Below are 25,405 nucleotides of genomic sequence, written 5' to 3' on the forward strand. Positions count from 1 at the left end.
ATATCAATATATTCCATTTCCAGTAGAATGACTTATTTCACCCACTACCAGGAGTCTTATTACAAGAGACTTAAAGGGAAATAAAGGTTAATAGTAATGCATACCCTAAAGACTCAAACATGCCTCTCATACTCTATGTAAACATCTGATTTGCAAGACTACTTTTAGTACTCTTTATAATATATAATTTATTAAAAATCTTTAGCACTTTTGCTTTGTATAACAGTTTTATTGAGATATAATTCACCCATTTAAAGTGGTATAAAATTCAATGTTTTTTTAGTATAGTCACAGATTGGTGCAACTATCACATTAATTTTAGAACATTTTCGTTACTCCATAAAGAAACCCTGTACCAGGCTGGGGATATAGCTCAGTTGGTAGAGTGCCTGCCTCACAAGCACAAGACCCTGGGTTCAATCCCCAGTACCGCCAAAAAAAAAAAAAAAGGAAACCCTGTCCCATTACCACTTTATAATTCCCCTCCCCCAATCTCCCCAGTTCTAGGTAATCAAAGTATTTCTGTTTCTATGGATTGGCTTGGACATTTAGTGAAAACATCCTTACCACCATAAGAGAAACTTGAAATTAAGTTTTCGATGACATAATTCTATATTTAGAGTAGCTGAAAAATTCCACCAGAAAACTTCTAGAACTCATAAAAGAATTCAATAAAGTAGTAGGATATAAAATCAATGCTCATAAATCTAATGCATTTTTATTCATAAGTGATGAATCCTCTGAAAGAGAAATTAGGAAAACTACCTCATTCACAATAGCCTCAAAAAAATAAAATACTTGGGAATCAATCTAACAAAAGAGGTGAAAGACCTCTACAATGAGAACTACAGAACACTAAAGAAAGAAGTTAAAGAAAACTTAGAAGATGGAAAGATATCTCATATTCTTGGATAGGCAGAATTAATATTGTTAAAATGGCCATACTACCAAAAGTGTTACACAAATTCAATGCAAGTCCAATGAAAATCCCAATTGCACAGAAATAGAGTAAGCAATCATGAAATTCATTTGGAAAAATAAGAGACCCAGAATAGCTAAAGCAATCCTTAGCAGGAAGAGTGAAGCAGGGGGTATCAAAATACCAGAACTTCAACTATACTACAGAGCAATAGTAATAAAAACGGCATGGTACTGGCACCAAAATAGACAGGTAGATCAATGGTACAGAATAGAGGACACAGAGACAAACCCAAATAAATACAGTTTTCTCATACTAGACAAAGGTGCCAAAAACATACAATGGAGAAAAGATAGCTTCTTCAACAAATGGTGCTGGGAAAACTGGAAATCCATATGCAGCAGAATGAAAACTAAACCCCTACCTCTCATCCTGCACAAAACTCAACTCAAAATGAATCAAGAACCTTGGAATCAGACCAGAGACCCTGCACCTTATAGAAGAAAAAGTAGGTTCAAATCTTTATCATGTCAGCTTAGGATAAGATTTCCTTAACATGACTCCCAAAGCACAAGAAATAAAAGCAGGAATCAATAATTGGGATAGATTCAAACTAAAAGGCTTTTTCTCAGCAAAGGAAACTCAGCAACGTGAAGAGAGAGCCTACAAAGTGGGAGGAAATTTTGCCACAAATTCAGATTAGAGCAGGAATCTCCAGAACCTATAAAGAACTCAAAAAACTCTACACCAAGAATACAAATAACCCAAGCAACAAGTGGGCTAAGGAAATGAGTAGACACTTCACAGAAGATCTACAAGCAATCAACCAGTATATGAAAAAATGTTCAACATCTCTAGTAATAAGAGAAATGCAAATCAAAACTACCCTAAGATTTCACCTCATCCCAATTAGAATGGCAATTATCAAGAATACAAGCAACAACTGGTGTTGGTGAGGATGTGGGGAAAAAGGTACATTCATACATTGCTGGTGGGGCTGCAAATTAGTGCAGCCACTCTGGAAAGCAGTGTGGAGATTCCTTAGAAAACTTGGAATGGAACCACCATTTGACCCAGCTATCCCACTCCTTGGCCTATACCCAAAGGACTTAAAATCAGCACACTACAGTGATATAGCCACATCAATGTTCATAGCTGCTCAATTCACAATAGCTAGATTGTGGAATCAACCTAGATGTCCTTCAATTGACAAATGGATAAATAAACTGTGGTATATATACACAATGGAATATCACTCGGCCATAAAGAAGAATAAAATTCTGGTATTTGCAGGTAAATGGATGAAATTGGAGAATATCATGCTAAGTGAGATAAGCCAATCCCAAAAAACCAAAGGATGAATGATCTCTCTGATAAGCGGATGATGATACATAAATGGGGGGTGGGAGAGAGGCAAGAACGGAGGAAGGAGGATTATATAGAGGAAAGAGGGATGGGGGGGAAGGGAAAAAAAACAGATTGAGACAAACATCATTACCCTATGTTCATGTATGATTACACAAATGGTATGACTCTACTTCATATACAACCAGAGAAATAAGTTTTACCACAGTTGTTTACAATGAATCAAAATTAAAAAATTATTAAAAAAATCCCTCATCAGATAAGAGATCTGCAAAAAGTTTCTTCCACTCTTGGAACATCTGTTTACTTTCTTGATAGTGTCCTTTGTATTTATTGGTTTTAAACTTAAGTAGGCCTGGTTTCAAAAAAATGGCTGAGCAGTTAACTGGCTTATACGGACATAAAAAATATAGGATGAGGAAATAAACTGCAAAGAAATATGAAAGAAAGCAACAATGGCAAAAGATAGATAAAATATTAACACAGGCCTAATGGCTTTTGTTAAATAGTTTTAGAAACTTGCTGTGAGTAGGTCACAACTTTAGTTTTAAGTTTTCTAATGGTCAATATGAAATATAAAATTTGATTAGTTAGATAAAATCATGTGTCTGTAAAAAAAAATAAACCAATGGCTCCAAGGAAACACAATTAGTACTGATTAATATTAATTAATCCATAATTAATACTGAATTATTACCAAGATAATGAAATTTCTCTAATGCTTTCATAAGGAAGAAAATGTGAGATCAATCAGCAAGACCCTGAACAATATTCTTTCAAAAGAAACATCAGTGAGTTACAGAGAACTGTTTCTTACTATTTCCTGCTTAGTACAAATGACAGGAATCATATAACAAAGAGCCATTCAGTAAAGGCTTCTCTACAGGGAGCAAAAACCAGTTGGTCTAGATACATAGAAAGCTTTTTGCTCATCTGGATTAACTCAGTTTAAAGCATCTAGCAAGACAAACTGCACAAGCTTCAGGCAATCCTATAAAATATTTTAGCCAAGTTCTGAAAGATTCTGGGAAGCAGTGGGCTTTCAACTACAGGTGTTGTTCCAAGTGTAACACATGTTTTAACCAGTGTTTTGAGCTGAGTTTAAAATGATATTTTCTTGAAGGATCCCAACAAGATCTTATATTTGAATAGGAGGTCATACACCTAACTTCTGCTCAAAGGCAAGTTAATACTCTTAGGGCCCAGATTCTCTTTTAAAAACTATTCTGAATTCAGTCAACATACAGATATAACACATAACTTATGTCCACATTTCTGTTCCACAGTTGAGTCAAATGTTAGCATGATGAAATAGGTATGACTACAGGCATGTCTCAGCCTAAACAAACCCAGTCCCTTCCCAAAATACCTAAAGAACCAGATTTTAGCAAGATTTTAGCAATTTCCTATATTCTCTCAGATAAATTACTTCAGAAACTTGAAAAACATACACCAAGTATATAGTTTCCTACTATACAGGATTATTGATTATGAATTAAAAGTTGAGAGAGATCATCTGCCAAAAACAATAACTATGGTTTTAGATTATGTGAGCCATAGTCCTTTCTATCAGTATTTTGATCAGTGGTCAGCAAACTATGTCTGGCAGCTACCTATTTTTACTGGAGGATAGCCATGCCCATTTGTTTATGTATTGCTTATGGTTGCTTCTGATTTACAACAGTAGAGTTCAGTAGTTGTGATAGAAACCCTTTGGCCCACAAAGCCTAAAATACGTACTATTCATAGAAATAAGTTTGTGAACCTCTGTTTAAATAACAGTGAAGTGCCCAAGTTGTGATAATAAAATATAATAACCAGCATGTAAAATAATATTTGCCTATTCTCCATAGTCACTGGATCTATACCCAGCTTATTCCAAAATGGTTTGGATCATTAAAGAACAAGTTTAAAAGTAGAAAAGTGAGAATATATTCTTGTTTTATCATACTAAAGCTTAATAAATGATCTATCAGGAGACCATAATTATCAACTTTGATTTTTTTAACTGTTCAATATTTTGTGGTTAAGCATCTCTTTTGTGCCTTTAAAATTTTTGTTTTTCAACTTTGATTCTTAAAAAAGAATTTGAGAGTAAAGTCTCTCTATAAGTCTCAAGTATCAGTGGCCTATAATGAACTTATACAGCTTAGCTTGGCATTAATTCCTGACTAGGAGTGAAAGGCCACTTCATTTCTAAAAGATCTTTTCATGTGGTAATAAAAAAGTACAACGAAAGTCAAAACAGCATAGTTGATGAATGCCACATACAGATGATGGTCTAAAAATTCTCAAGCTTGCAATTTAACATATAAGAAATATTTTTGGAAAGATTGTCTAATAAACTAACAAGTTTGTTATTTGGCATGGAGTAAAGAGTTACTTCTAAAAAATATTTTAAAAAGCAAACATTCTAAGTGGGGCTGGTGGTGTAGGTCAGTGGTAGAGCCTTGTCTAGCATGTGTGAGGCACTGGGTTTAATCCTTAGCACCACTACAAATAAATAAATAAAGGTATTGTGTTGGGCTGGGGACATAGCTCAGTTGATAGAGTGCTTGACTCGCAAGCACAAGGCCCTGGGTTGAATCCCTAGCACCGCAAAAAAAAAAAAAAAAAAAAAAAGTATTGTGTCTATCTAGAACTAAAAAAAATTTTTTTAAAAATTCTAAGTTCAATCAAACTTGATCATGTCTGTAAAATCAAAAAAGGTAACCAAGATAGTAAGAACTGGAATTCATTTCAGAGAGGTCCTTAAATACCTCTGAAGAACCCAAATGATAGAATTTTTTTCAATTAAGATCCAGATTATGTATATATGGTAAAGAGTGGAGCACAGCACTTCTCAAGAGGCAAGTTATTTAGTATTCTTACTCACCTGCTATTCAGTACTCCTAAGATTTCAAAGATGATAAGCTCAAACATGGTGCAAGAAAATGCAAAAGTCACAGAGAAGATCACCTGTACAACATACTGACGCACCTGTTAAAAGTCAAAAAGAGAACAGAAGTCATTTGCTTCCTTGCTTGAGATTTTGAACTGATACTCTCCTGGTGACAAGTCAGAAATTTTATTTTGAAGAAATTCTCAAGTCAATGGAAACAGATTACCAATATCCACTTGTGGTTGGAGAATTTAAAGCACAAGAAGAAGTGACAGGGTCAGAAGCAGCATTTAGAATTTCTAATGCATACTGACAAAAAAAAAAAAAAAAAAAAAAGAACTACAGATCTAAATAAAATGTTCAACACTAAAAAAGTTTTTCAACACCCTGCAGATCACAGACCAGTTCCGGAACCTCCACTTGGAAGCCTTAAAGTATCAAACAGAAGAGAATCTTCATAATTCTGGGCTCTGTCAACTACCCAAACTCCCTGCACAGGGTTAATGGAGAACATTCTAAAATGATACAAAGGTAGTCCATAACCACTAATTTTATTAGTAAATAATGAAGATTAATTATAGTATGTCAAGTCTAGGGTGGTGATATTCTGAATCCAAGACTTAAAATAAGAACCAGACCACCTTCTGAATTTTGGTAGTAGTTTCAAATGTAAAATTGCTAATTTAGGGTTAGATAGACAAATGAAAGGGAACATTTATGTGACATTATGAGAATAACTGCTACTAGTGTATATCCTGATGTAACTACAGCATGACATTCCTTACTCCTAGCTTCTGGGCTATATGTGAACTGCTTTATATTTTATTTTATTTTTAAAATCTAAGCCTAATCATATTCTGCAGTTTCATTGTTATACAGTTCTCATCTGGCAAAAAGTTTCCTAACTTGGAAGTGAACATGATCTTAAACAGAGGTATTTTTCTTATCTCATTTTAAAACAATGTAAATTCATATAGTATAAGCACAATACAATGTTTTCTTCTCACCTCGTAGTCCTTAAACAATTGACGCATGAAGAAAAGCCACCCAAATCCAAAAAAGAGTATCTACAGGAGAAAGAAGACAGAATGTCAATATATCTTCTTTCAAGAAATGCTTTCAAAGAGACTACATATATTTCAGAGATTAAAGATGAGATCCATTCATAACATTGGGAAGAGAGGTTTAGACACTCTTAGATTTTTGAAATTATCCATGCTATACAATGTGTTTTAAATTAGACAAAAATGGAAGTACTTACGTATTTTCCCATAGTCTTATTTATTTATTTATTTATTTATTTATTTTTTTGGGGGTGCTAGGGATTGAACCCAGGGGCCTTGTGCATGCGAAGCAGGCACTCTACCAATTGAGCTATATCCCCAGCCCTCCCATAGTCTTATGATAGCCAGGGAAGTTAGCAAACAGACAAGGACTCAGTGAAACTTGTTTCTTATAGATGATCCTTGTTTCCAAGTATTAAAAAAAAAAAAAAAGTCAAAATTTCAGGGAAAAGCAGTTGATACAAAAATAGAGTAGTAGAAAGACAAATATTTTTTATATGTGTTTTTCAGAGGACTTTCTTAGCTTCTCCAACCATCCTGCTTAAACTATATAGAGTGTTTCCATCTTGGTGTAAAGCTGGGATTATAGATCCCACTTTTGTCAGTTTGATTCAAACTGGCATCAGAGACAATTATCACACATCAGCTGACAAAGATGGTTTATTTTTCACTACTAAACAGAATCATCACACACATATTCACGCATTCTGATGCAGCTCCTCTTCTACTTATAATGGTCAGGAACTTAATGAATAAAATTCTTTTAGGCCTTGCTGCTAACTTTAGGAGCAAGAGCAAATTCTAGAGTAGCTGTTTAGCATAGACTACTTCAGCTTATTGAGCCCCTCCTGTCTACCAGATATCTTCAGCCATATGGAACTTCCTATGGTTCTGTAGATTCTTTCATACTACTAAAACCTCTGCTGTTCTCTGACAGGACTTGCCTCCAGACTTTTCCCACCTGTAATCCTACAGGCCTCAACAAATATTATTCCTTCTGGAAGGACTTCTTTTTCTCTATGAAAAAAGATACATTGCTCTTTTTATATAATCCTATTTCACCCTGTACTTGCTTCATCAAAGTCCTAACCACAGAGTTTTATAATGTCTAATTAAATAAATATATTATAAGCTCTGTGAGGACGAAGAACATGTCTATCTTGTTAATCTTTGTATCCTCAGTACCCAGTATAAAGCCTGGCACACAGCAGTCTCTTTATAAGCGTTTGCTGGGTGGCTAGGTCCATAGTCAAAGTTGGCTGTTCTTTAATAAAAACCCAATTTTTAAAAATTTGTTCCAATTAGTTATATATAATAGCAGAATGCATTTCGAAATGGGGCACAACTTTTCATTGCTCTGGTTATACACAATGCAGTCACACCATTCGTGTAATTCTACATGTACATAGGGTAATAATGTGTCTCATTCCATCATCTTTCCTATCCCCATACCCTCTCTCCTCCCCTCATTCCCCTTTGCCTAATATAAAGTTCCTCTGTTCTTCCTTTGTCCCTCCACCCCAACCCCATTATGGATCAACATCCACGTATCAGAGAAACATTGGGCCTTTGGTTTTTTGGGATTGGCTTATATTGCTTAGCACAATATTCTCCAACTCTATCAATTTCCCTGCAAACTCCATAATTTTATTCTTCTTTAATGCTGAGTAATATTTCATTGTGTATATATACCACAGTTTCTTTATTCATTCATCTACTGAAGGGCATCTAGGTTGCCCCCACAGTTTAGCAATTGTGAATTGAGTTGCTATAAACATTGATGTGGCTGTGCGTCACTATGCTGATTTAAAATTCTTTGGGTATAGAACTGAGTAGTGGGATAGCTGGGTCAAATGGTGGTTCCATTCCAAGAAAAACCCAATTTTGAGATGAGTAACATAGTCATTACCCTCAAGAAGCTCACTATATCATGGGAAAGACATCAAATAAATAATTATAATGTAATATGGAGTTGCAATGATAGAGACATGTGTATAATACTGAAAAACAATGACAGAGACTCAACCAATCTGTATGTAAGATTTTCTAAAGAAGATAATACCTAAGCTGAGGAAGATTGTAATTTAGGGTTAAAAATTGATATTGTGTGCAAATTTGGGGATTCGGTACATTTTTCTTCAGAGGTTCCCAGGTATATTTATCACATACTCAAAAGTTTCCAAGTTCCTAAAATACTGAAAATCATTCTCTTAGTGTGAATAAGAATCAGGCAGGAAAAGACAGAGGTGGTAGGGGCAGGAGAACAGGGTTCTCTAGACAGCAAAGATCATGCAGCACTGGGACATGCTGGCAACTACAGTTTGGTGCTGCTGGAAGATAACATTCAAAGGAAGGCTGGGGAAGTAGTAGCTCAGTGGTATAGTGCTTGTCTAGCATGCTCAAGGCCCTGGGTTCAATTCCTTCAAAATAAAAACAAACAAACAAACAAACAAACAACAACAAAACAAAGAAAGTGGTTAAAAATGAGGCTAGAGAGAAGAAACAGAGGCTCAATCTCTGAGAGACCCAATGAGCTTGGATTATACCCTATAGATAGTGAGAGTCATTTAAGCAGGAATCAACATAGTCAGATTTGGTTTACCATTGAACACTATAGTAGCAGTGTGGAAGATGCATCTAAAAGAAACAACTATAGGAAAAGAAGCGTAGGAAGTTGTTAAACGATACAGATGAGATGATAAAGACCTGAATTAAGACTGGTGAAAGAGGAGGAAGAAATAGATTTGAGAGCTATTTAGAAGGTAAACCAGCAGGGAAGAGTGAAGGATGACTAGTTTTGAACACAGGATAAAGAATAAGCCACTCATATTATAAGAAGAATGGAAGAGGAGATTTGGAAATGGGAATGAAGGATGAAGAAGAGGATGAGTATATTTTTAGACATGCTAAGGGCCAGAGGGTCTTCCTGGTCAAGATATCTGGCATTTGAATAAAAGATTATAAAGACAGGACTGAGGTATATCTATAAGTTGAAACCACCAAAGTGTGATAATATATAGAGTGAGGACAGCAATGTGCTAAAAACACTAGAGGGTAGAAATGGCAAGAGACAAGGAAGGAGACAAAGAAGAAAAGGTTAGAAAATAACAGAACCAGAGAATGTGGTGTCCTGAAACCATGAGTACAGTTTAAAGGAGTACTAATGATGCAGAGAGGGAAAATAAAACAAGGAATGGAAAATGTTCAAAGGGGGCTGGGAATGTGGCTCAGTGGTAGAGTACTTGATTAGCATGTGCAAGGTCCTTGATTCAAACCTTGGCACAGAAAACAAACAAACAAACAAACAAACAAACAAACAAACAAAAAAGGCCTTTGTAACTTGCTCAATGATGACCCTAAGAAAAATAGTTTGAATAGTGAGATAGAAGGAGACCCACAATACAGTTGGTTGAGGGTAAATGGGGGTAAAGGCAAGCAGAGACAATAAATTACTTTAAGGAGAGCCAAGAATGAGAAAGAAAACATTAGACAGTAGCCTAAAGAAGAATGTGAGGTAAAGGGAAAATTTTTAGTCAGGGATGAAAGCAGTAGAGAGGAGATAAATAAACATAATTGATGGAACACCAGAGGATGAGCTGATATTATTAATTATTAGTATTATCATCAGATAATTGATCATTTACTTGATTCCAGGCTAAGTACTTTAGCATTATGATCTTAAAAAAAAAAAAAAAAAGTCACAAAAACCCAATGAGGTAGGTTTGACTGTTCTATTTTCAGAGAGAAAGCTGAAGTTTAGAGAAGTTAAAGTGAATGTAAGAATCAGGATTCAAACTGAAGTCTGTGTGACTGACTCCAAAACCTACACTTTTAACCACTTCAAAATGAGTTACTCCAAGATCAAAGGCATAGGTTGAGAGTATGGTCTTGTAGAGGAGAAGGGGACACCTTGTGTTCTGACACAGGAGGAAAGGAGATGAAAATGACTGTGGGTAGATAATCTTTCAAATTAAAATGTAGGAAATAAAAGGAGATCACATCTTTTGGTCACTCTTGACTAGGTAGGAGGTAGGAACATCTGCTATGAGAGGCGAGCATGGAGAACAGGGATCTTTGAGGAAAGTGATAAAAATTCAGAGAAATTATAAGGGGGTAGAACAAATAACTAAAGTCATGAAAATGAATGATTCAATGAGATGAGGGTTAAACTTGTGGCATCAGCAAACTGCACAGCTGTACTTCTGGCCCCTGTATTAATAGTGTATGAACTAAAATAGTGATCCAAATATGGACTTTCGTATGAAGGTAAAGGAAAAAGAGAGCACAAGAAGGTAACTTGGGATTCATAAGTTCAGACTAAGGAGAAAAGGAGAGAGGCAAAGAGATTAGAAGAAAAAAAATTCCTAGACTGTAAATGGCAAGAGACAAGGAAGGAGACAAAGAAGAAAAGGTTAGAAAATAACAGAACCAGAGAATGTGGTGTCCTGAAACCATGGGCCCTGAAATCAAGGGCCTTGCACACCTGTAATCCTAGCAGCTTGGGAGGCTGAGACAGGAGGATGGCAAGTTCAAAGCCAGTCTCAACAACTTAGCAAGGCCCTAAGCAATAGTGAGACCCTGTCTCAAAAGACCTGCTGGCTAGTAGTGACATTTAAGTTCAGAGTTTAGAGGTCATGATTATATATGAAGGCATGACTGAAGGTGGAGAAGTTTAGTAATTAGGGCTGGGAGTGGTGTGTATGTAGATTTTTAAAAAATCAAGATCATTCTAAAATGGGACTTTAGACAAGGAAAACAAGCAAAAATTATAAATTTGTATGATGGGACAGGGAACAGAACTATATATATACGTTTTGTATTTTATTGTGGGTTCCTTTCCCATTGACAAAGAAAGTTTACAAAGATTTTTAAACTATACATGCACATACATAAAAGGTAACTGGGGTTGAGCACAGAGATGTGCAAATCACCTTTAGTTCCAGCTACTCAAAAGGCTGAGGAAGGAGGACTGCTTGAGCCTGTGAGTTTGAGGACAGCCTTGGCAACATAGTGAGACCCTGTTTCTTTCACAAGGAAAGAAAGAAAGAAAGAAAGAAGAAAGAGGTCCTGGATAATTTATTACATCCAAGATACATCATGTGAATTCTGGCAAGATTATAGGGGATCTAAAAAGTATGCAGAAGGAAAAGGTCATTTCAAAAAGCTTGCAAATGAAGTGGAAAGTACAACAAAAAAGACACTTTGAAACTTGTACAGAGGAGAGCCTTGACCTTGGGACTTAGAGTGTATTCTGAAACTGGTAAGTTTCATGACTAGATAGAGGGCTCAAAACAGATAGGTTTATAAAAATTACCTCTAGGTTAAAAATTAGCTATAAACAAAAAAAATGGCCATTAGTAAGATACTTTTTAAAGAACCAGCTGGAAAAAGACACCCTTCTTGAATCATTTATTCACCCTTTTATTCATTCAACATTTATTAGTGTTTATTACATGCCAGATCCTAGAGATGGAATGGTGAATAAGAAGCATGGCTGCTGCTCTTGAGGGTTTATAATCTATGGAAGAGATAAATAAGCAATTACTATATATGATAGCACTAATATAAGGGAAGTGAGTTAAGGATATTATGGTACCATGTATAGGAACATCTATCTAATCCAGTCTTGGATGTCCAAACTGAGATCTGAAGACCGAATAGAAGTAAGCCAGGAGTAAGAAGGGGAGGGATATGGGGGAAAGATCCAGAAAGGCGGAGACACTATGTGGAAATCTGGGGGGCATGACAGACCATACAGGTTAAGGAACTAAGGAACTAAAAGAAGTTTAGGAGCCAGGCAGCTTGGCTGCACACCTGTAATCCTAGCAGCTTGGGAGGCTGAGACAGGAGGATGGCAAGTTCAAAGCCAGTCTCAACAACTTAGCAAGGCCCTAAGCAATACTGAGACCTGTCTCAAAATAGAACATAAAAAGGGCTTGGGATGTGGCTTGGTGGTTAAGTGCCCTGGGTTCAATCCCTGGTTTAAAAAAAAAAAAAAAGAAGAAGAAGTAGTTTAGGGAGTCTAGAGCATGAAGTGAAGAGCCATGCTGAAGAGCTATGCCATGGTCCCAATATAAGGGACCCTATAAGCCATATTAAGGAGTTTAAACTTTCTTTTATGGCATGGTGAACAATTTCAATAGTAAGATATCATCTGAGGCTTACAAGCTGATGTGACTTCTGATTTCAGATTTCATTCCAAATAAACCTTTCAGTTCATACAAAACAGGAAAAATGGGGAGAAGGTTTCTTCCAAGGTAATTGAATCTTTCTAGAGAAGGACTTTTAATTAAATTGATACTTACCAGGCCCCTGTTATTCCAGCAACTAATATGGATACTATGGAATACCAGAGAGAACAAGAAAGATAGTATCTTGAACTTTGTGAAGTCCACAGATAAAAACACAAATGAACAATAGTGATAAATGAGAAGAAAATAAAATGGAAATGAGAAAGGTGTCCAGAATGAAGCCTACTTTGGTTGAGAGTAGGGGTCAGGTTAAAGCTTCCCTGAGGCCGCCACTGCCACCACTGCCACCACTGGTCCATTGTCTGGGTGCCCCAGGTGCTGCTCAGAGGTCCACTGTCATAGTGCCTGCAGGTTTGGTTGTATACGACTGCCTCCATCATGGGACATGGGCCAAGGCCTGGGTGCCAGGGTGCAAGCAGGTTTGCCACCACCACCATTTGGGGCACAGACAACTTTGTCTAGGGACACCGGCCAGGGCCTGGAGGTTCAGTGTCAGGGTGCCTGAGGGTTTGCCTGCACATGAGGTCTACCTGCTAGAAGTGCTAGCTACCACCATCTTGCTGCTTCTTTGCAGGGTTGCTCCTTTGTGTGAGCGCATCCCTGGTGGTCTCTCTGCAAGCTGGAATGGCACTGAGATCTTGGGAACTACAACATGGCTGAGCCTCGGGTATCTGAAGCCCAGATCTGTCAGATAGTGACAGGGTCTTCATGGGTCAGTCTGGATCAGGCAATCCTGTGAAAAGCTGGAGACTGGGGGCATTTTGCCCCCAGGGAGCACAGGTTGAAGAGAATGGAGAAAGCCAAGTTCTCCCCAGTCCAGGAGTCCTGAAGTGCACAGGGACAAAAGAGGCTGGCTGTATCAGGTTGGAAGAGGGTAAGAGGGCATCTTGCTATCAGATCACCCAGCCAGCTGGTCTAGCACCCACCCCACAGGACTTGAACTACCATCAAACTCCAGAAAACCCAACCTATCAGTGGAGAAGGGAAGCTCAGAAACTTTTGAACACCAACAGAAATAACTGTTCAATTGTCCACTGAGATTTTTTCATTTTTTCCTTTCTCACATCTCTACCACATTTGAAACCAAATATTTCTAATGCATCAGCTTACTGAGGACTCAGATATATGAATTGTATTTTACAGTTTTGTTGTATATTCTTAAATTTTTACTTTTTTCTTTTTAATTTTTAAAAATTATGTATATATATTTCCTCTCACTTATCTGTTTCCCTGGATTCTCTTTTCTTCTGCTAACAACCAGCCTCTATGAATTCCTCTTTCACTCTTCCTGTAAATTTTTACTTCTATTGTTTCTGCTCCTCTCTTATAAACATCACATCCTATACCACTTCTGTTCTCTCTTTATCCACCATTTGAAACTGTAATCTCTTTTACCAAACTTACAGTTTATAATGTAGACAATAATTGAACACATAATTTCTGTTAATTGCTACAAAACTGCAGATGTTTTAATAGGAGCTATTTAAAGTTTAAGGTTATAGACTGTTTATGTTGGGTGCTGTTAATATTGGTCTCCCCCTTAAAGTTGAAGCACTGGAAATATTCAGGGACACTATAAAAGTCTATAGGGTAGAAACTGTACTGCCTCAGATCCATACTGCTAGATGGGAAAACACACAAACAACATGAAAAAACAAGGGAACAAAGTGCCCCAAACAAACCAAGATGCTACAATAATAGAATTCACTGACAACACAGTGAAAGAAATGTCAGAGAAGGAGTTTAGAATGTACATAAACTGCTCTGAGAAATAAAGGATGGTATAAGGAGTGAAATCAGAGAGAAAATACAAGAAAATACAGGAAGATCACTTCAACAGAGGCAGAGATTCTGAAAGGAAAAAAAAAAAAAAAACAAGCAGAAATCCTCGAGATGAAGGAATCAATAAACCAAATTAAAAATTCAATGGAAAGCAGCACCAACATACTAGACCACTTGGAAGACAGAACCTCAGGCAATGAAGACAAAATATATAATCTTGAAAATAAAGTTGAATATGCACAGAAGATGGTAAGAAACCATGAACAGAACTTCCAAGAATTAAGGGATAACATTAAAAGACCAAATTTAAGATTTATCAAGATAGATGAAGGAGTGGAGATACAAACCAAAGGAATGTGCAACCTTTTCAATGACATAATATCAGAAAATTTCCCAAATCTAAAGAATGATATGGAAAATCAAGTACAAGAGGCTTACAGGACCCCAAAAGTACAAAATTACAGCAGACGCGCCAAGTTATATTAAAATGAAAATGACTAACATAAAAAATAAGGATAGAATCTTAAAGGCCGTGAGAGAAAAATATCAAATTATGTATGCGGGAAACTAATTCAGATCTCAGCTGATTTCTTAACTTAGACACTTATAGCTAGAAGGTCCTGGAATAATATATTTCAAGCTCTGAAATAAATGGATACCAACCAAGAATTTTATATCCAGCAAAATTAAATTTCAGATTTGAAGAAAAAATAAAAACCTTCCATGATAAACAAAAGTTAAAAGAATTCACAACTAGAAATCCTGTACTACAGAATATTCTCAACAAAATATTCCATGAGGATGAAATGAAAAAAATAAAAAATGAAAACCAGCAAAGGGAGGAATTACACTAAGGTAATAGCCAATCAAAGGAGAAACTAAGTCAAATTAAAAAGCAGAAGTAAAACAAAATGACTGGGAATACAAATCACATCCCAATAATAACCTTGAATGTTAACGGCCTAAACTCATCAATCAAAAGACACAGACTGGCAGACTGGATTAAAAAGCAAGAACCAACAATATTCTGTTTCCAAGAGACTCACCTCATAGGCAAAGACATCCACAGACTAACAGTGAAAGGATGGGAAAAAACATCACTCATACAGATTGCATAAACAAGCAGGGGTTTCCATCCTCATACCAGATAAAGTGAACTTCAAACCAAAGTTAATCAGAAGGAACAAAGGACATTTCTTACTGTTTAATGGAATTATTTATCAACAAGACATAACAATTATAAATATGCCTCAAAAAATGGAGTATCTATGTACATACATCAAACAAACCCTTCTCAATTTCAAGAAGCAAAGAGACCACAAAACAATAATACTTGATGACTTAAATACACTTCTCTCACCACTGGATAGATCCTCTAAACAAAAACTAAATAAAGAAGCTACAGAACTAAAAAATACAATCAATAATTTAGACTTAACAGACATATACAGAATATTTCATCCATCAATGACTGGATACACTTTCTTCTCAGTAGCACATGGATCCTTCTCTAAAACAGACCATATCTTAGGCCACAAAGCAACTCTTAGCAAATACAAAAAAAAAAAAAAAAAAATTGAGATAATACCTTGTATCCTTATCAGATCATAATGGAATGAAATTAGAAATCAATGATAAAATAAAAAATAGAAGCTACTCTAACACCTGGAGACTAATATACTATTGAGTAACCAATGAATAGCAGAGGAAATCAGGGGTGAAATAAAAAAAATACTCAGAGGTAAATGAGAATAGCAATACAACATATCAAAATCTCTGGGACACTATGAAGGTAGTACTAAGAGGAAAGTTCATTGCATTGAGCTCTTTCATTAAAAAATAAAAAATCTGACTGGGATTGTGGTTCAGTGGTAGGGAATGTGCTTAGCACATGTGAGGCCCTGGGTCTGATCTTTAGTACCACATAAAAAATTAATAAATAAAATAAAGGTATTGTGTCCATCTAAGAAAAAAAAATTTAATGACCTACTATTACATCTCAAAACCCTAGAAAAAGAGGAACAAATTAACACCAAAAGCAGAAGACAGGAAATAATTAAAATTGGAGGTGAAACCAATTAAACTGAAACAAAATAAACAATTCAAAAAATTGACAGACCAAAAAGTTGGTTCTTTGAAAAAATAAATAAAATTGATAAATCCCTAGTCAGACTTATAAAGAGATTAACTAATTAACTAGATTAACTAATTAACTCAAATTAATACAATATGTGAAGAAAAAGGAAATATCACGATGGATACTACTGAAATACAGAAGACGATTCGAAACTATTTTGAAAATTTAATAGAAAATCTTGAAGACATTAACAAATGTCTAGAGATATGTGACCTACCCAAAATGAATCAGGACGACATACACAATTTAAACAGATCAATTTCAAGCAATGAAATAGAAGATGCCATCAAAGCCTACCAATCAAGAAAAGCCCTGGACCAGATAGATTCTCAGTCCAGTTCTACAGACCTTCAAAGAAGAAATAACACCAATGCCCCTCAAATTATTCCATGAAAAAGAAAAGAAGGGAACCCTTCCAAACTTATTTTATGAGGCTACTATTACCCTGATACCAAAACTAGACACATCAAGGAAAGAAAACTTCAGACTAATATCCCTGATGAACACAGATGTAAAACTTCTCAATAAAATTCTTGCAAATTGCATACAAAAACATATTAAAAAGGTAGTACACCATGAACAAGTGGGGTTCATCCCAGGGATGCAAGATTGGTTCAACACATGGAAATCAATAAATGTAATTCATCACATCAGTAAACTTAAAAACAAGAATCAAATGATCATCTTAATAGATGCAGAAAAAGCATCTGAAAAAATATAGCACCTCTTCATGTTCAAAACACTAGAAAACCTAGGCACAGTAGGAACATACCTCAACATTGTAAAGGCTAAACATGCTAAGCCCAAGGTCAACATCATTCTAAATAGAGAAAAATTGAAAACATTCCCTCTAAAAACAGGAGTAAGACAAGGATGCCCTCTTTCACCACTTCTATTCAACATTGTCCTTGAAACTCTAGCCAGAGCAATGAGACAGAAGAAAGAAAATTAAAGGGATACGAATAGGAAAAGAAGAGCTCAAACTATAACTTTTTGCACAAGACATGATTGTATATTTAGAAGATCCAAAAAATTCCACCAAAAAACTTCCAGAACTAATAAATGAATTCAGCAAAGTAGCAGGATATAAAATCAATACCCATAAATCAAACATGTTCCTATACATCAGTGATGAATCCACTAAAAGAGAAATTAGGAAAATTACCTCATTGACAAAAGCCTCAACAATAATAAAATACTTGGGAATCAATCTGACAAAAGAGGTGAAAGATCTCTATGATGAAAACTCCAGAACACTAAAGAAACTGAAGAAGACCATAGAAGATGGAGAGACCTCCCATGCTCCTGGATAGGCAGAATTAATATTGTCAAAATGTCCACACTACCAAAACTGTTATACAGATTTAATGGAATTCCTATTAAAATCCCGATGACATTCTTCATAGGAAAAAAAAAAAAAAAAAAAAAAGCAATCATGAAATTCATATGGAAAAATAAGAGACCCAGAATAGCTAAAGCAAGCCTTAGCAAAAAGAGTGAAGGAGGGGGGCTGGGGAGATAGCTCAGTTGGTAGAGTGCTTGCCTTGTAAGCACAAGGCCCTGGGTTCGATCCCCAGCACCAAAAAAAAAAAAAAAAAAAAAAAAAAAGAGTGAAGGAGGAGGCATCACAATACCAGACCTTAAACTATACTACAGAGCCATAGTAACAAATAATGGCATGTACTGGCACCAAAACAGACATGTAGACCAATGGTACAGAATAGAAGACACAGAGACAAACCACAAAAATATGAGTTTTCTCATATTAGAAAAAAGTGCCAAAAACATTCACTGGAGAAAAGATAGCCTATTCAACAAATGGTGCTGGGAAAATTGAAAATCCATATGTAACAAAATGAAATTAAACCCCTATTTCTCACCATGCACAAAACTCAACTCCAAGTGCATCAAAGACTCAGGCACTAGAACAGAGACTCTGCGCCTGATAGAAGAAAAAGAAGGCCCAGTCTTCACCAGGTTGGCTTAGGACCTGACTTCCTTAACAACACTTTTAAAGTACAAGATGTAAAATTAAGAATCAATAAATGGAGTGGATTCAAACTAAAAAGCTTTTTCTCGGCAAAGGAAATAATAACGTGAAGAGAGAGCCTACAGAATGAGTGAAAATCTATACCACATGCACCCCAGATACAACATTAATCTCCAGGATATATAAAGATCTCAAAAAACTTTAACACCAAGAAACCCCAAATAACTCAATCAATAAATGGGCTAAGAAATTGAACAGATACTTTACAGGAGAAATAAACTGATCAACAAATATATGAAAAATGTTTAACATCTCTAGCAATTACAGAAAGGCAAATCAAAACTACTCGAAGATTTCATCTCACTCCAGTCAGAATGGCAATTATCAAGAATACAAGCAACAATAAAAGTTGGTAAGGATGTGGGGGAAAAAGTACACTCATGAATTGCTAGTGGGACTGCAAATTGGTGCAATCTTATGGAAAGCAGTATGGAGATTCCTTAGAAAACTTGGAATGGAACCACCATTTGACCCAGCTATCCCACTCCTGGGTTTATACCCAAAGGACTTAAAATCAACACTATAGTAGCACAGTCACATTAATGTTAATAGCAGCTCAACTCACAATAGCTAAACTATGGAACCAGCCTAGGTGCCCTTCAACAGATGAATGGATAAAGAAACTATGGTTATATATACACAATGGAGTATTACTCAGTCCTTAAAGAAAAATGAAATGATGGCATTTGCTGGTAAATGGATGGAGCTGGAGATTATCATGCTAAGTGAAATAAAGCGATCCCCCAAAACCAAAGGCAGAATGTTTTCTCTGATATGCAGATGCTAATCACAATAAGGGGGTGGGGGGCAAGACTAGGGAAAAATAAGGATTAGGCAGAGGGGAGTGAAGGGAGGGGAGGGGGTCTGGGGGTAGGAAGGAAAGAATAAATCGGACATTTATTACCCTATGTACATATATGACTACATGACAGGTGTGATTTTACATCACGTACAACCAGAAGAATGAGAAGTTATACTTCATTTATGTAAGATGTGTCAAAGTGCACTCTGTCATGTATAACTAATTAGAACAAATAAAAGCCTCCCTTAAGTGATATTTTTATTCATACGTAAATGATGGTAAAGCACTTGTATTTGGACAGAGAATATTTGATGTAAAGGACTCTTTGAGTCTTAGTTCCAAGCAAGTGAAGACAGTTCAATATAATGTTTCATGTGGATACCTATGTGAAAATTAAAGAATATGAATACAAGGCATAAGAGATCAGAAAGCCACTTTCTTGATTCAACTTTTCAATTATATTCATGTTAAAAATCTTAGAGGCTGCAATATAGTAAGTTTTCTCCTGACATTTTAATTTTTATTCTGAGTGGGAAAAAATGCTTAAATATTGCTATTTTTCTTGAATTGGTAGTAGGGTTAAAAACAACTCTATGTTGTCATGGAGAACAAAAGAAAGTCTTAAACAAAAGTTTTAAGCAAGAAAGCTCCATGTTCATATATTTGTACATTGACACATTTGAATGCTCCGAAGTCAATGAAAAAGCAGAAAATTACATAAAGTGTGGAAAATGTTAAACATGAAAAAAAATTACTGTATTACAGTGGTGAGACTATGAACGGCTTTTCCTAGCTTCATTTTTTTTTTTTTTTTTTTTTTTGTATTGGGGATTGAACCGAGGGCACTTAACCACTAAGTTTTATGTTTTATTTTGAAATAGGGTCTCTCGCTAAGTTTCTGAGGTTGGTCAGTAGAATTTGTAATCCTCCTGCCTCAGTCTCCTGAATCACTGGGATTATAGGGGTGGGCCTCTGCACCTGACTCATTTCTTATGTTCTTAACACTGTTATAAGTTTTTGAAGAGACAAGGATGATACTCCACTCTATAGATAGGAGCATGATGATGAAGCCATACAAAAAACATTAAATAAAAAATTTTATCTCATTTAAACACCCAAATGGAATTATTTCTATCATTTGACATTTGAAAGAAAGGAACAATTACTTTGGGCTGGGTTTGTAGTTCAGTGGTAGAATGCTTGCTTAGCATGAGTGAGGCACTGGGTTCAATTCTCAGCACCACATATAAATGTAAAAAAAGTTCATCAACAACAAAAAAATTTAAATAGTACTTTGCTAGGAATTAAAAATACATCAACAACAAATGACATGGAAAAAAGAAACTCATTAGCGAGCTGGGATAGTGTTTGTACTCAGAGCTTTAAGTAACGGTAGACAAATATTGACTGTACGATAAAAGGCGTTGTTGCATAAACAAAACCTTATACTTTTAAACACCGCGGCAAATATCTCCGCACCCGGATTCAGGATTTGACCATTAGTAGCAGAGCCCACACGTGTACCCAATATTCAGTCCTGATTGGCGTGCTGCACACTCCTCTACTTGAACCACACTATTCGGCTTTGCGTCTGCTGCAGTCTGGAAGCCTCGGGGAGTCAAGGGACTGATCCCCTCTTGTAGCACAGGCTCTTAGCGCTGAAGCCAGCTGACCCCTTTCAAAACGGATCGGGAATGTCTGGGGATGGATGCCGGATGGGGGCACCTACCGCAACGAGCTAGTCTTAGAACACCCCGGCAGAGGGAATCCGACGCAGCAAATCCCCCCATCCCTGTGCTCTGGATACTGGCATTGCTGGCGCAGACCCGGAAAGAGGAGCTAGACCCCTGGCTAGCTCGCGGCACTAAGGCCCCCAGAGGCCGATTCCAGAAAGGAAGGCCATAAGAGCCGGGGAGGGGGCCGGTGACTTACCTGGGAGGTAATCATGATGCTGGAGTCGATCAGGAAACTCATGGCAGATATCAGGAGGGCTCATGTTTCCACTTCCCACTCCCAAGGCCACTGCGCGCTCGGGCCGCCGGCCCAGTAACGCAAGCGGCCTTCGCCCGGAGGCCGCTGCGAGGACTGCGGCGTCCGGCCCAACGCCATCAAGCTGCGCCCCAACCAGCCAATCAGCTTCTATATCTTGTGCTTTCCGCCTCAGGCTGGGAGTGGGCGGGGCAGGCGCTGGCGCCAAGCGGGCGGGGCTTAGTTAGATATGGCGGGTCTAAAGGGGTGGGTTATATTTTGGACTGAAAATCCAAAACCTAGGTAGTATTTCTTTCTGTGGCCGAGGGCGGTGAGATACGAAAGCTAACGTCTTGTTTTAAATGCTAATTCTATTCAATATAATGTCATAGCTAATAAGATAAAGTTGACAACTATTGGACTTGGCGTTGCGCGAGATGCCCGGCATTGCAAAAAGATTAAAAAATATATATATATATTGTAACGACTTAAGCCATAAGTCAAGCATTGTGTTCTAAATGTTATAACCTTTACTTGGCTCCACAAGTATAACTGCAAAATTACACATGAGGGAAGAGTGGGCAGGCAGGTGAGATTTTTAGTGAATATAGTGAACCAAGTAAACATCTGATGTTAACAAAAAACGTACATCATCTATAGTAAGAGAGTGATAATTTCATTGTTCTCATACCGATCAGACCACAGATGCAGTACTGCGCTTTTGTATCACACTTTCAAGAGATACACAGGGGTTGGGTGTAGCTAAGAGGTGGAGCTGGGTTCTATCCCTGGGTTCTATCCCAAGCCTCTCAAGGGGGCGGGGAGCGTGCTCAAAGGTGATCTAAGGTGAGCCGCCAAATAAGGGTGGAGGGAATTGACAGACTCAGGAACTTGACAACTGTCTTCATGAGAAGAAATTGGTAGAATTGACGTAGCCTCAAGAGATATTTGTAAGGCAAAGAACTGGAAGTTAATGAAGATAGATTTAAATTAAAAACAAAAACAATTTCCTAGGAATCTGAAGATGAGTTATTTTTAGGAAGTACCCCCACCCTTAACGTACACCATATTATAGTGGTTCAAATATAGACTGATCTACTTCTTTATCCACTCAGTACTCATTTCGTGAAGGCTTAGTGTATTGCAGTGGAGTTTATTTTTCACCCCCAGAGCCCTAGCTAGTCCTTGTAGTCCCTGTTGTCTTACAGTCTTAGAAACTGTCCAGCCCAGGGCCATAAACTTGTGTGGGAGTGGCTGCAGTCAAGGTTGCAGTTAAGACCTGGAAACAGAGCCTTGAGGGGGGCCTGGCATCCAGATCTGGTTATTCAGATCTACTACAATCTGAATACCCGAGAATAACAAATTCATTATGTATAAGGGAAAGTGTTTCTCTTTCTTAGAATTGAGTTTTATCCTACCAAGCAGCCCAAATTACCTATCAGATGATCAATTCCTGTTTCAGAACACAAGAGATCTGTGGAGGCAACTTTACTGTGGGAGTGTCTTAAACTAGAGAACTTTCTGTTTCTCACTACATCTACCAGGGAACCCTATATAGTAGCACCTAATTAATATTCAAGGCTGAGTGATACTGGGAGAGCCTATTAAATATAATTTTGCAGAATTACTTCGACCCATATAATTTGCGAACAAAAGGGAAGAATATATAGAGATGAAATTTCAAATTGAATATGTTAGTTGAAGTTCATAAATAAAATTTATAATGTGCATATTCTTACTGTAAGAACTGTTCTGAATGTTGAGTCACCTGTCCTCTGGACCTGGGTGGGGCAGAAAACTCTCCCTGCCTCCCTATAACTTCCTGTTTCAGGACTAACTTTTTTCTAGAATGACTAATGTCAGGGGCATTCCTTCATTTTAGAGAAGTCCCACCTTTATTACTGGGTTGTGATTTACCACCATGACTTTGGTAAGACAATCACACAGGAGTGTAAAGCTAACATATTTCAAAGTCTGAGATGTTCCTTCTTATTTGTTACCCTGATACATACACACACACACACTTCTGCATTTCCCCAAACTACGATGAATACAATGGACTGAATATTTTTGTCCCCCCAAATTCATATGTTGAAACCCTAATCCTTAATGTGCTGACTTGGAGGTGGGGCCTTTGCGATGTAATTAGATTTAGATGAAGTCATGAAGGTAAAGTTCCCAAGATGGGATTAGTGCCCTTATAATGACATGAAGGGACCAGAGTTCACCCTTTCTCTGCCACATGAGAACAGTGAGAAGACTGTTGTCTATGAGCTAGGAGGAAGACCATCACCAAGAAGCAACCATGCTGGCACTATGATTTTGGACATCCAACTTCCAGAACTATGAAAAATAAGTGTTAGGCCACCCAGTACAAGATATTTTGTCATATTAACTAAGATGATGAATATAATATTTTGTTATATACTTTTCACTTAGAAGTATATCATGAACACTTCCTCATGATAAAAACTGCAACACTTTCATTGACTCAATAATATTGCATCATATGATTTAATCAATCTATTTTCTGGGGGTTTCTTTTGTATATCATTTGCTATAATAAAATAATATAGTATAGATTATGACCCAAAAGATACACTACCCCAACAGTTTTCTCCAGTTTTCTTCATCACATTGGGGATTAGGGTTTCAACATAGTCCTTTCACTGTGTTTGTGTCCCAGAAAATTCTGAGACACACATAAAGCTCCTTCAAGCTTGGCTCCTGTGGCAACCTGAGTTGGGCCTGCAAACATCTGCAAACTGGTAGGCAGCTAATGACTTGTGGATAAGATGTCAGTCTTCTCTTTTAGTGCAGAAAAATTCAAGAGGTCTTCCTTGAGCCCCTCACACTAGGAGGAGGATGTAAAGGGTGCAGAAGGGGACACCACAACACTTTCTTCTCCCCTGACAACTCTCTTCAGAGTGCCCCTCTCAACTCTCAATTCAACCTTATCCTTCTTTTAAATAACGTAATGTGTTATGGTTTGGGTATGAGGTGTCCCCCCAAAACTCCTTAAAACTGTGTTAATGAAGGAATATTCAGAGGTGAAATAGATTAAATGAATAGATTATGAGAGTTGTAACCTAATCAGTCCATCTTCATTTGAATGTACTAACTGGGTAGTTAACTGTAGGCAGGTGGGGCATGGCTGGAGGAGTTGGGTCACTGGGGGCATGCCCTGGAAGTTCATCTTCCCTTAGGTCCCTTCCCTGCCCACCCCCACTCCTGGTAATTTAGAAGGCATACATTTTGTTTTAAAATAACACATGTGACCCTATGGTTTTATTTTTTTAACATTTTTATTTTTAGTTAGATGTGACAGTAGAATGTATTTTTGTAGAATATACATGCATAAAATATAACTCTTTCTATTTAGGTTCCCACTCTTGTGGTCATACATGATGTGGAGTTACCCTGGTTGTGTATACCAATAAAAGGCTAGGAAAGTTATGTTTAATTAATTTTACTGTCTTTCCTATTCCCCTTCCTCATTCCCTCCCTTCATTTCCCCTTAGTAGCATAGAAAATCAAATAATATCTTTGTGAGTTAAGAATATCAGGGCACTTCTACTTTCTCATATTTCTCCTTCCTTACTACTTCTACCCTCTGCAGTTCCTAAGTTTACACTGGGACAATCTGAGATTTTAAACTTTATTTTTAAAAAATTGTATGTTAAGAATTACTTATGAAATTTGTATTTTGTTTTGTAACTGTACTTATAACAGTTACATTTAATTCATTTCATGTTTGAATGTCTTCAGTATTCAGCATTTTTAGCCTCTTTCATACTTTGCCCTCTTAATTCTTTTTTTTTTTTTTTTTTTTTTTGTAGCCTGGATTGAACCCAAGGGCGCTTAATCACAGAACCACATCCCCAGCCCTGCCCGCCCCCCCCCCCCTTTTTAATGTGTGTATTGCCAGGGATCAAACCCAGGGCTTTATTCATGCTTGGCCAGCACTTACTCACTGAGTTCCAACTGCAGCCCAACACCCATGCTTTAATACATGTCATTATTATTTGTTATTTTTGAAAGAAATGAAAATGTTAAAAGTGTTATAAAGGCTGCTAAAATCTCACTTCACTGGTAACCCTATGCATACATTTTTCCTACCCAGAAGTAACTGAATTTGATTAATTCTCATGGGTGTTTTTGCTACATATCACCATGTCTACAATAG

General features: G+C 36.9%; 1 protein-coding gene and 1 non-coding gene across 2 annotated transcripts in view; one reads left to right on the forward strand and one right to left on the reverse strand.

Annotated features, from left to right (window-relative positions):
- Nucleotides 1-21,351, reverse strand: part of Gpr89a (G protein-coupled receptor 89A) — a 50,519-nt gene extending 29,168 nt beyond the window's left edge. Inside the window, exons 1-3 of the mRNA XM_047545928.1 lie at nt 21,184-21,351; nt 6,173-6,232; nt 5,160-5,263 (exon numbers count right to left, since the gene is read on the reverse strand). Coding sequence (XP_047401884.1) covers nt 5,160-5,263; nt 6,173-6,232; nt 21,184-21,225 — 206 coding nt within the window. The 5' untranslated portion in view covers nt 21,226-21,351. The remainder of the gene's footprint in view (nt 1-5,159; nt 5,264-6,172; nt 6,233-21,183) is intronic.
- On the forward strand, nt 363-435 carry Trnav-cac (transfer RNA valine (anticodon CAC)). Its single transcript has one exon. It is a non-coding gene; the product is annotated as a tRNA-Val (tRNA).
- Nucleotides 21,352-25,405: the final 4,054 nt, after the last annotated feature.

The sequence above is a fragment of the Sciurus carolinensis genome, chromosome 1, assembly GCF_902686445.1.
Source record: "Sciurus carolinensis chromosome 1, mSciCar1.2, whole genome shotgun sequence".
NCBI classification, from domain to species: Eukaryota; Metazoa; Chordata; class Mammalia; order Rodentia; family Sciuridae; genus Sciurus; species Sciurus carolinensis.